This window comes from Crinia signifera, chromosome 8, assembly GCF_055691185.1.
Source record: "Crinia signifera chromosome 8, ASM5569118v1, whole genome shotgun sequence".
NCBI classification, from domain to species: domain Eukaryota; kingdom Metazoa; phylum Chordata; class Amphibia; order Anura; family Myobatrachidae; genus Crinia; species Crinia signifera.
Window position 1 is genome coordinate 9,903,105 of NC_139224.1, and position 12,502 is coordinate 9,915,606.

The 12,502-nt window shown below is 47.2% G+C and overlaps 1 protein-coding gene across 1 annotated transcript in view; it reads left to right on the forward strand.

Annotated features, from left to right (window-relative positions):
• Positions 1-12,502, forward strand: part of LOC146025717 (protein SSUH2 homolog) — a 36,431-nt gene that overhangs the window by 21,742 nt on the left and 2,187 nt on the right. The window contains exons 9-10 of the mRNA XM_083155734.1: positions 2,697-2,802; positions 3,217-3,324. Of these exons, the coding sequence (XP_083011860.1) occupies positions 2,697-2,802; positions 3,217-3,324 (214 nt within the window). The remainder of the gene's footprint in view (positions 1-2,696; positions 2,803-3,216; positions 3,325-12,502) is intronic.

A 12,502-nucleotide genomic window follows, 5' to 3' on the forward strand; every position in this document is an offset into this window, starting at 1 on the left:
GCTAACCGCGGATCCCCACACACCACCCCCCCTCCCGCAATTTGCAGACCCCCCAGACCCTCTTCCGGCAATTCCACCCCCCAGCGGACCACCGCGGCCCCCGCTCCCGCATTTCACGTACCCCCGTGACAATGGGGGATCCTGTACCACCACAAGCAGGTACCGCCCCTAGGTGGGAAATCCGGCCCTGGCTGCCGCACTGCAGGTTTCCCCACTGCCCTCTGCACCAGCGCCACAACTTTTATCAATGTCTTGCCCACATACCACTATTATACAGCCTCCTGCTCTCATGCACGCTCATTCCCTCCCAGTGGGAGGAGACGCTCACCCACTGCCGGGAGCTGCATACTGTCCCCCACCCTCCTCCAGTTCTAGGGATGCCCATCGACCATCAATGATTTCAAATCATCGATGGTTTATGGCCGATGTTGAATACTTTTGCCATCGATGTGGGAGGACCAGATGGTTCATCGATGGCAAAGGAGAACCAATCAAGTTTAAAAACGTTTTATGGTGCTCCGCCCCCCCCCACAGTCCCGCCACCGAGTTCTGATTGACCCACAGCCTATTCAGTCAGATATAATCGATGACCATCGATAGCTACAACAATCAATGGTTATCCAAGTAATATTTTACTACTATCGATGGCAGGGTGCAAAATCGCCATCAATGACAACCATCGATGGCGTCTGCACCAATCCCCATCCCTACTCTGCAACAGCCAAAAACCTTTACTACCCCTCATGCCCACACACCTCTATCACTGCCCTGCCTCCTGTTCTCCTGCCCCGTAACTTCCGCCAGTGGGGACCCGCTCACCCTGTGTTGCCCACATTCCCCTATCATGCTTTACCACCCAGCCTCCTGCTCTCATGCACCCTAACTCCCACCCAGTAGGACGAGACACTAACTCAGGGCCACCGTCCTGTACTCCTGTGCTGCCACGCTGGACCCTCACCCACTGGCAGAAGCTGCACAGTGTCCCCCACCCTCCTCTGCACCAGCGCAAAAGATTTAGTCCCCCTCATACCCACACACCCCTATCACTACCCAGCATTCTGCTCTCCTGAACCGTAACTTCCACCACTGGGGAGTCGCTGACGCTGTGTTGCCCACATACCCCTATTATGCCTCATAGCCCAGCCTCCTGCTCTCATGGAGACACTGACTCAGGGGCACCATCCTGTAATCCTGTGCTGCCACACTGGACCCTCACCCTCTGGCAGAAGCTGCACAGTATCTCCCACCCTCCTCTTTAGTCCCCCTTATGCCCACACACCCCTATCACTACCCAGCCTCCTGTTTTCCTGTGTCGTGACCTCCGCCAGTGGGGAGCCGCTGACTCAAAAACACCCTACTATACTATTGCACACTCACACCTAAACAACATGCACACACAGCCCCCCCACACCCACAAATGTCACTGTACCATCCACACTATCAATGTACATCTTACTCTGTAACCGCTTTTTAATTAAACAAAACAATACACACCCCCTTCCACATCATATGCTCTCTATTTAACACATTTCACCTATAACTCAAGTTGCAATACAGGCATCTTACATACAATTCTAACCATCTTTCTCATATACAAACGTTCACAAATTAAGGGGGCGCAGCCCCTTACGACGGTGTGAAGAGCGCCCGTAGGGTGCGATGAATCTCCTAGTACCTATATATGTATGACGTGGACAGACGGGCTCAGTCCTAAATAAGAAAGAAGACACTAACAGTAGCACTAGGAACCGATGCACTGAAATGATTATGAAATTAAGAAATTAATAAAATATTACTAATCAAAAATAGAAATAAATTAATAATGCCAGTCAAATGAATTGTAGAAAAATACATTTATGTTAATTTCGCAATGTGAATAAAAACATGTTAGATACATAATAAAAACACATAAACAATAAATTATAACCTGTGGCTGTAAGCAGCTGATAGGCAGCCGGAGTACCTTAGCTTGTAGTTTGCTCCGGTCAAAGTTAGTAGTCCAAACTCCTGTGTGCCGGCCGCACACTAGATGGATAAGGCAAGTGAGACTGACGCGTTTGCCCGCCTGCGTCTGTCGGCGGCTTTATCAAAGATCAAGTGCTTACAGTATCAGCTGCTTACAGCCGCAGGTATTAACACTCCCTCATTGGACTGATTATTTCATCATGCACAAGCAATTGAAAAACTAGTGGATTGCACTGCTGGGACTGTGAACAGAAAAATAATTGGTGTCCCTCACCAGGGGAGCAAACAACACCCCCACCAGTTCCATTTTTATCCATTTGTGCATACATGCACACACAATCTGTCTGTATATTGTATCGGCCGGTACACTTTTTGTATAAATACTAAATATTATATACACTTTCTTTTTATTTATTGTTTATGTGTTTTTCTTATGTATCTAACATGTTTTTATTTACATTGAGAAATTAAACATTGATTAATTTTTCTACAATTCATTTGACTGGCATTATTAATTTATTTCTATTTTTGATGAGTAATATTTTTTCATTTCATAATCATTTCAGTGCATCGGTTCCTAGCGCTACTGTTAGTGTCTTTTTTCTTGTCATAGTTAACAGCTGGAATTGATTTCTTTTTGGATTCTTAGCGCTCCTTACTTGTGTCAGTCCTAAATAAACCTTAGTGCGTGGAGACAGTAATTTGCAGATGTTGTTTATTCTGTCTTCCAGGATAGACAACATTTATGAGTTTGTAGCTGATCACAATTCCCAGTTCTCTACTGAGCTGTTTAAGAAAGTGAATAGGGAGAAGGTCTTCACGGATGAGCAGCAGATGGTGAGGAGACAACATGAATAGGTCACTATACAGGCTTTAGCCTCAGCGATGCCAGATAGAGAAGCACCATCTTCCAATGATGTTTCTTGACGATATTAAACCTCCAAAAAAGAGCGCTGTATGTGCTTGATATTTATAATAAATATTATTGATATCATGTCTGGTTGGTTGTTATCAGACAGCGCTCTGTTATTGGGTTTTTGTATACGTTATTGATACCGAGGAACAGCACCCTGGTCTATTGGAGCTGCAATCTGGGACAAAAGGTAATGAAAGTGCAGAGCTTAGTGTTCACATTCAGACGAATCGCCCTCAACATTTTTCCGTACTGAGATATCTGCTTTGTATAAGGCGATGAGGAAGATGGGGTGCTGAGTGTGTGATTGGAGTGTAACCCCCTATTTCACATTATAGTTGTCGCCGCTGAACAGCTTCCCGGATCCGGCAGTTAATCAGGCTTCCCTGAATGGCCTGCAGCAGCATCAGTGGCAGTTTACCGGTTCATCCCGGATACTCAGACAGGTACGTACATTGCCGACATCGGTAATCCTGCACCGCAGTAACCTAAAGAGAACATTAACCCAAATGTGACACATTATGAGCCAACAATGGGGCTCACAAACCTGTTATTCGTCACGTTAGCATGTTCCTCAATGAGACCTAATGCACATTTTAGTCGGCTCCAGAGGTGGAATCGAGGGTGAAATCATTATTTTAGGGCGCAGATATTAGGATGCAGTGCAGTACCCCGGATGCACCCCTCCCAAATAATAATAATAGTAATAATAATAATCCTAGTAATACTAATAATTATAAACTAGTTAGAGGTTTTTAAGTAGTTTAATTTGGCAAAGTGTAAATGATGGGGACATGTATGTTGGGGTGTAAATGATGGGGGGACATGTATGTTGGGGTGTAAATGATGGGGGACATGTATGTTGGGGTGTAAATGATGGGGACATGTATGTTGGAGTGTAAATGATGGGGGGGCATGTATGTTGGGGTGTAAATGATGGGGGCATGTATGTTGGGGTGTAAATGATGGGGGACATGTATGTTGGAGTGTAAATGATGGGGGCATGTATGTTGGGGTGTAAATGATGGGGGACATGTATGTTGGAGTGTAAATGATGGGGGCATGTATGTTGGGGTGTAAATAATGGGGGCATGTATGTTGGGGTGTAAATGATGGGGGACATGTATGTTGGAGTGTAAATGATGGGGGGGGGGGCATGTAAGTTGGGGTGTAAATGATGGGATGCAGGATCTGTATAGTAAGGTGTAAAGGATACGGGATCGGTATAGTGAGGTGCAAAGGATGCGGGATCGGTATAGTGAGGTGTAAAGGATGTGGGATAGGTATAGTGAGGTGTAAAGGATGTGGGATAGGTATAGTGAGGTGTAAAGGATGCGGGATCGGTATAGTGAGGTGTAAAGGATGCGGGATAGGTATAGTGAGGTGTAAAGGATGCGGGATCGGTATAGTGAGGTGTAAAGGATGCGGGATCGGTATAGTGAGGTGTAAAGGATGCGGGATAGGTATAGTGAGGTGTAAAGGATGCGGGATCGGTATAGTGAGGTGTAAAGGATGTGGGATCGGTATAGTGAGGTGTAAAGGATGTGGGATCGGTATAGTGAGGTGTAAAGGATGCGGGATCGGTATAGTGAGGTGTAAAGGATGCGGGATCGGTATAGTGTGGTGTAAAGGATGCGGGATAGGTATAGTGAGGTGTAAAGGATGTGGGATCGGTATAGTGAGGTGTAAAGGATGCGGGATCGGTATAGTGAGGTGTAAAGGATGCGAGATCGGTATAGTGAGGTGTAAAGGATGTGGGATCGGTATAGTGAGGTGTAAAGGATGCGGGATCGGTATAGTGAGGTGTAAAGGATGCGGGATCGGTATAGTGAGGTGTAAAGGATGCGGGATCGGTATAGTGAGGTGTAACGGATGCGGGATCGGTATAGTGAGGTGTAACGGATGCGGGATCGGTATAGTGAGGTGTAAAGGATGCGGGATCGGTATAGTGAGGTGTAACGGATGCGGGATCGGTATAGTGAGGTGTAAAGGATGCGGGATAGGTATAGTGAGGTGTAAAGGATGCGGGATCGGTATAGTGAGGTGTAAAGGATGCGGGATCGGTATAGTGAGGTGTAAAGGATGCGGGATCGGTATAGTGAGGTGTAAAGGATGCGGGATAGGTATAGTGAGGTGTAAAGGATGTGGGATAGGTATAGTGAGGTGTAAAGGATGTGGGATAGGTATAGTGAGGTGTAAAGGATGTGGGATCGGTATAGAGAGGTGTAAAGGATGCGGGATCGGTATAGTGAGGTGTAAAGGATGTGGGATCGGTATAGTGAGGTGTAAAGGATGCGGGATCGGTATAGAGAGGTGTAAAGGATGCGGGATAGGTATAGTGAGGTGTAAAGGATGTGGGATAGGTATAGTGAGGTGTAAAGGATGCAGGATCGGTATAGAGAGGTGTAAAGGATGTGGGATCGGTATAGTGAAGTGTAAAGGATGTGGGATAGGTATAGTGAGGTGTAAAGGATGCGGGATCGGTATAGTGAGGTGTAAAGGATGCGGGATCGGTATAGTGAGGTGTAAAGGATGTGGGATCGGTATAGTGAGGTGTAAAGGATGTGGGATCGGTATAGTGAAGTGTAAAGGATGTGGGATAGGTATAGAGAGGTGTAAAGGATGTGGGATCGGTATAGTGAAGTGTAAAGGATGTGGGATAGGTATAGTGAGGTGTAAAGGATGCGGGATCGGTATAGTGAGGTGTAAAGGATGTGGGATAGGTATAGTGAGGTGTAAAGGATGTGGGATAGGTATAGTGAGGTGTAAAGGATGCGGGATCGGTATAGTGAGGTGTAAAGGATGTGGGATCGGTATAGTGAGGTGTAAAGGATGCGGGATCGGTATAGAGAGGTGTAAAGGATGTGGGATAGGTATAGTGAGGTGTAAAGGATGCGGGATCGGTATAGTGAGGTGTAAAGGATGCGGGATCGGTATAGTGAGGTGTAAAGGATGCGGGATCGGTATAGTGAGGTGTAAAGGATGCGGGATCGGTATAGTGAGGTGTAAAGGATGCGGGATCGGTATAGTGAGGTGTAAAGGATGCGGGATCGGTATAGAGAGGTGTAAAGGATGTGGGATCGGTATAGTGAGGTGTAAAGGATGCGGGATAGGTATAGTGAGGTGTAAAGGATGCGGGATCGGTATAGAGAGGTGTAAAGGATGCGGGATAGGTATAGTGAGGTGTAAAGGATGCGGGATCGGTATAGTGAGGTGTAAAGGATGTGGGATAGGTATAGTGAGGTGTAAAGGATGCGGGATCGGTATAGTGAGGTGTAAAGGATGCGGGATCGGTATAGTGAGGTGTAAAGGATGCGGGATCGGTATAGTGTGGTGTAAAGGATGCGGGATCGGTATAGTGTGGTGTAAAGGATGCGGGATCGGTATAGTGAGGTGTAAAGGATGCGGGATCGGTATAGTGAGGTGTAAAGGATGCGGGATCGGTATAGTGAGGTGTAAAGGATGCGGGATCGGTATAGTGAGGTGTAAAGGATGTGGGATAGGTATAGTGAGGTGTAAAGGATGCGGGATCGGTATAGTGAGGTGTAAAGGATGCGGGATCGGTATAGTGAGGTGTAAAGGATGCGGGATCGGTATAGTGTGGTGTAAAGGATGCGGGATCGGTATAGTGAGGTGTAAAGGATGCGGGATCGGTATAGTGAGGTGTAAAGGATGCGGGATCGGTATAGTGAGGTGTAAAGGATGCGGGATCGGTATAGTGAGGTGTAAAGGATGTGGGATAGGTATAGTGAGGTGTAAAGGATGCGGGATCGGTATAGTGAGGTGTAAAGGATGCGGGATAGGTATAGTGAGGTGTAAAGGATGTGGGATAGGTATAGTGAGGTGTAAAGGATGCGGGATCGGTATAGTGTGGTGTAAAGGATGCGGGATCGGTATAGAGAGGTGTAAAGGATGTGGGATAGGTATAGTGAGGTGTAAAGGATGCGGGATCGGTACAGTGAGGTGTAAAGGATGCAGGATCGGTATAGTGAGGTGTAAAGGATGCGGGATCGGTATAGTGAGGTGTAAAGGATGTGGGATAGGTATAGTGAGGTGTAAAGGATGCGGGATCGGTATAGTGAGGTGTAAAGGATGCGGGATCGGTATAGTGAGGTGTAAAGGATGTGGGATCGGTATAGAGAGGTGTAAAGGATGTGGGATAGGTATAGTGAGGTGTAAAGGATGCGGGATCGGTATAGTGAGGTGTAAAGGATGTGGGATCGGTATAGTGAAGTGTAAAGGATGTGGGATCGGTATAGTGAGGTGTAAAGGATGCGGGATCGGTATAGAGAGGTGTAAAGGATGCGGGATCGGTATAGTGAGGTGTAAAGGATGTGGGATCGGTATAGTGAGGTGTAAAGGATGCGGGATCGGTATAGTGAGGTGTAAAGGATGCGGGATCGGTATAGTGTGGTGTAAAGGATGCGGGATCGGTATAGTGAGGTGTAAAGGATGCGGGATCGGTATAGTGAGGTGTAAAGGATGCGGGATCGGTATAGTGAGGTGTAAAGGATGCGGGATCGGTATAGTGAGGTGTAAAGGATGCGGGATCGGTATAGTGTGGTGTAAAGGATGCGGGATCGGTATAGTGAGGTGTAAAGGATGCGGGATCGGTATAGTGAGGTGTAAAGGATGCGGGATCGGTATAGTGTGGTGTAAAGGATGCGGGATCGGTATAGTGAGGTGTAAAGGATGCGGGATCGGTATAGTGAGGTGTAAAGGATGCGGGATCGGTATAGTGAGGTGTAAAGGATGCGGGATCGGTATAGTGAGGTGTAAAGGATGCGGGATAGGTATAGTGAGGTGTAAAGGATGCGGGATCGGTATAGTGAGGTGTAAAGGATGCGGGATCGGTATAGTGAGGTGTAAAGGATGCGGGATCGGTATAGTGTGGTGTAAAGGATGCGGGATCGGTATAGTGAGGTGTAAAGGATGCGGGATCGGTATAGTGAGGTGTAAAGGATGCGGGATCGGTATAGTGAGGTGTAAAGGATGCGAGATCGGTATAGTGAGGTGTAAAGGATGTGGGATAGGTATAGTGAGGTGTAAAGGATGCGGGATCGGTATAGTGAGGTGTAAAGGATGCGGGATAGGTATAGTGAGGTGTAAAGGATGTGGGATAGGTATAGTGAGGTGTAAAGGATGCGGGATCGGTATAGTGTGGTGTAAAGGATGCGGGATCGGTATAGAGAGGTGTAAAGGATGTGGGATAGGTATAGTGAGGTGTAAAGGATGCGGGATCGGTACAGTGAGGTGTAAAGGATGCAGGATCGGTATAGTGAGGTGTAAAGGATGCGGGATCGGTATAGTGAGGTGTAAAGGATGTGGGATAGGTATAGTGAGGTGTAAAGGATGCGGGATCGGTATAGTGAGGTGTAAAGGATGCGGGATCGGTATAGTGAGGTGTAAAGGATGCGGGATCGGTATAGAGAGGTGTAAAGGATGTGGGATCGGTATAGTGAGGTGTAAAGGATGCGGGATCGGTATAGTGAGGTGTAAAGGATGCGGGATCGGTATAGTGTGGTGTAAAGGATGCGGGATCGGTATAGTGAGGTGTAAAGGATGCGGGATCGGTATAGTGAGGTGTAAAGGATGCGGGATCGGTATAGTGAGGTGTAAAGGATGCGGGATCGGTATAGTGAGGTGTAAAGGATGTGGGATAGGTATAGTGAGGTGTAAAGGATGTGGGATCGGTATAGAGAGGTGTAAAGGATGTGGGATCGGTATAGTGAGGTGTAAAGGATGCGGGATCGGTATAGAGAGGTGTAAAGGATGTGGGATCGGTATAGTGAGGTGTAAAGGATGCGGGATCGGTATAGTGAGGTGTAAAGGATGCGGGATCGGTATAGTGTGGTGTAAAGGATGCGGGATCGGTATAGTGAGGTGTAAAGGATGCGGGATCGGTATAGTGAGGTGTAAAGGATGCGGGATCGGTATAGTGAGGTGTAAAGGATGCGGGATCGGTATAGTGAGGTGTAAAGGATGCGGGATCGGTATAGTGAGGTGTAAAGGATGCGGGATCGGTATAGAGAGGTGTAAAGGATGCGGGATCGGTATAGTGAGGTGTAAAGGATGCGGGATCGGTATAGTGAGGTGTAAAGGATGTGGGATCGGTATAGTGAGGTGTAAAGGATGCGGGATCGGTATAGTGAGGTGTAAAGGATGTGGGATCGGTATAGTGAGGTGTAAAGGATGTGGGATAGGTATAGTGAGGTGTAAAGGATGCGGGATCGGTATAGTGAGGTGTAAAGGATGTGGGATAGGTATAGTGAGGTGTAAAGGATGCGGGATCGGTATAGTGAGGTGTAAAGGATGCGGGATCGGTATAGTGAGGTGTAAAGGATGCGGGATCGGTATAGTGAGGTGTAAAGGATGTGGGATAGGTATAGTGAGGTGTAAAGGATGCGGGATCGGTATAGTGAGGTGTAAAGGATGTGGGATAGGTATAGTGAGGTGTAAAGGATGCGGGATCGGTATAGTGAGGTGTAAAGGATGCGGGATCGGTATAGTGAGGTGTAAAGGATGCGGGATCGGTATAGTGAGGTGTAAAGGATGCGGGATCGGTATAGTGGGGTGTAAAGGATGCGGGATCGGTATAGTGAGGTGTAAAGGATGTGGGATAGGTATAGTGAGGTGTAAAGGATGCGGGATCGGTATAGTGAGGTGTAAAGGATGTGGGATCGGTATAGTGAGGTGTAAAGGATGTGGGATCGGTATAGTGAGGTGTAAAGGATGCGGGATCGGTATAGTGAGGTGTAAAGGATGTGGGATAGGTATAGTGAGGTGTAAAGGATACGGGATCGGTATAGAGAGGTGTAAAGGATGTGGGATCGGTATAGAGAGGTGTAAAGGATGCGGGATCGGTATAGTGAGGTGTAAAGGATGCGGGATCGGTATAGTGAGGTGTAAAGGATGCGGGATCGGTATAGTGAGGTGTAAAGGATGTGGGATCGGTATAGTGAGGTGTAAAGGATGCGGGATCGGTATAGAGAGGTGTAAAGGATGTGGGATCGGTATAGTGAGGTGTAAAGGATGTGGGATCGGTATAGTGAGGTGTAAAGGATGCGGGATCGGTATAGTGAGGTGTAAAGGATGCGGGATCGGTATAGTGAAGTGTAAAGGATGCGGGATCTGTATAGTGAGGTGTAAAGGATGTGGGATCGGTATAGTGAGGTGTAAAGGATGTGGGATCGGTATAGTGAGGTGTAAAGGATGCGGGATCGGTATAGTGAGGTGTAAAGGATGCGGGATCGGTATAGTGAAGTGTAAAGGATGCGGGATCTGTATAGTGAGGTGTAAAGGATGTGGGATCGGTATAGAGAGGTGTAAAGGATGCGGGATCGGTATAGTGAGGTGTAAAGGATGTGGGATCGGTATAGTGAGGTGTAAAGGATGTGGGATCGGTATAGTGAGGTGTAAAGGATGTGGGATCGGTATAGTGAGGTGTAAAGGATGCGGGATCGGTATAGTGAGGTGTAAAGGATGTGGGATCGGTATAGAGAGGTGTAAAGGATGCGGGATCGGTATAGTGAGGTGTAAAGGATGTGGGATCGGTATAGTGAGGTGTAAAGGATGCGGGATCTGTATAGTGAAGTGTAAAGGATGTGGGATCGGTATAGTGAGGTGTAAAGGATGTGGGATCTGTATAGTGAAGTGTAAAGGATGCGGGATCGGTATAGTGAGGTGTAAAGGATGTGGGATCGGTATAGTGAAGTGTAAAGGATGTGGGATCGGTATAGTGAGGTGTAAAGGATGTGGGATCGGTATAGTGAGGTGTAAAGGATGTGGGATAGGTATAGTGAGGTGTAAAGGATGCGGGATCGGTATAGTGAGGTGTAAAGGATGTGGGATAGGTATAGTGAGGTGTAAAGGATGCGGGATCGGTATAGTGAGGTGTAAAGGATGCGGGATCGGTATAGTGAGGTGTAAAGGATGTGGGATAGGTATAGTGAGGTGTAAAGGATGCGGGATCGGTATAGTGAGGTGTAAAGGATGTGGGATCGGTATAGTGAGGTGTAAAGGATGTGGGATCGGTATAGTGAGGTGTAAAGGATGCGGGATCGGTATAGTGAGGTGTAAAGGATGTGGGATCGGTATAGTGAGGTGTAAAGGATGCGGGATCGGTATAGAGAGGTGTAAAGGATGTGGGATCGGTATAGTGAGGTGTAAAGGATGTGGGATCGGTATAGTGAGGTGTAAAGGATGCGGGATCGGTATAGTGAGGTGTAAAGGATGCGGGATCGGTATAGTGAAGTGTAAAGGATGCGGGATCTGTATAGTGAGGTGTAAAGGATGTGGGATCGGTATAGAGAGGTGTAAAGGATGCGGGATCGGTATAGTGAGGTGTAAAGGATGTGGGATCGGTATAGTGAGGTGTAAAGGATGCGGGATCTGTATAGTGAAGTGTAAAGGATGTGGGATCGGTATAGTGAGGTGTAAAGGATGCGGGATCGGTATAGTGAGGTGTAAAGGATGTGGGATCGGTATAGAGAGGTGTAAAGGATGCGGGATCGGTATAGAGAGGTGTAAAGGATGTGGGATAGGTATAGTGAGGTGTAAAGGATGTGGGATAGGTATAGTGAGGTGTAAAGGATGCGGGATCGGTATAGTGAGGTGTAAAGGATGCGGGATCGGTATAGTGAAGTGTAAAGGATGTGGGATCGGTATAGTGAGGTGTAAAGGATGCTGGATCGGTATAGTGAGGTGTAAAGGATGCGGGATCAGTATAGTGAGGTGTAAGGGATGTGGGATCGGTATAGTGAGGTGTAAAGGATGCGGGATCAGTATAGTGAGGTGTAAGGGATGTGGGATCGGTATAGTGAGGTGTAAAGGATGCTGGATCGGTATAGTGAGGTGTAAAGGATGCGGGATCAGTATAGTGAGGTGTAAGGGATGTGGGATCGGTATAGTGAGGTGTAAAGGATGCGGGATCGGTATAGTGAGGTGTAAAGGATGTGGGATCGGTATAGTGAGGTGTAAAGGATGTGGGATCGGTATAGTGAGGTGTAAAGGATGCGGGATAGGTATAGTGAGGTGTAAAGGATGCGGGATCGGTATAGTGAGGTGTAAAGGATGCGGGATCGGTATAGTGAGGTGTAAGGGATGTGGGATCGGTATAGTGAGGTGTAAAGGATGTGGGATCGGTATAGTGAGGTGTAAAGGATGTGGGATCGGTATAGTGAGGTGTAAGGGATGTGGGATCTGTATAGTGAAGTGTAAAGGATGTGGGATCGGTATAGTGAGGTGTAAAGGATGTGGGATCGGTATAGTGAGGTGTAAAGGATGCGGGATCGGTATAGTGAGGTGTAAAGGATGTGGGATAGGTATAGTGAAGTGTAAAGGATGCGGGATCTGTATAGTGAGGTGTAAAGGATGTGGGATAGGTATAGTGAGGTGTAAAGGATGTGGGATCGGTATAGAGAGGTGTAAAGGATGCGGGATCGGTATAGAGAGGTGTAAAGGATGTGGGATCGGTATAGTGAGGTATAAAGGATGTGGGATCGGTATAGTGAGGTGTAAAGGATGTGGGATCGGTATAGAGAGGTGTAAAGGATGCGGGATCTGTATAGTTAGGATTAAGGGATGTGGGATATGTGAGGTGTGAGTGACAGGGGCCATGTATGG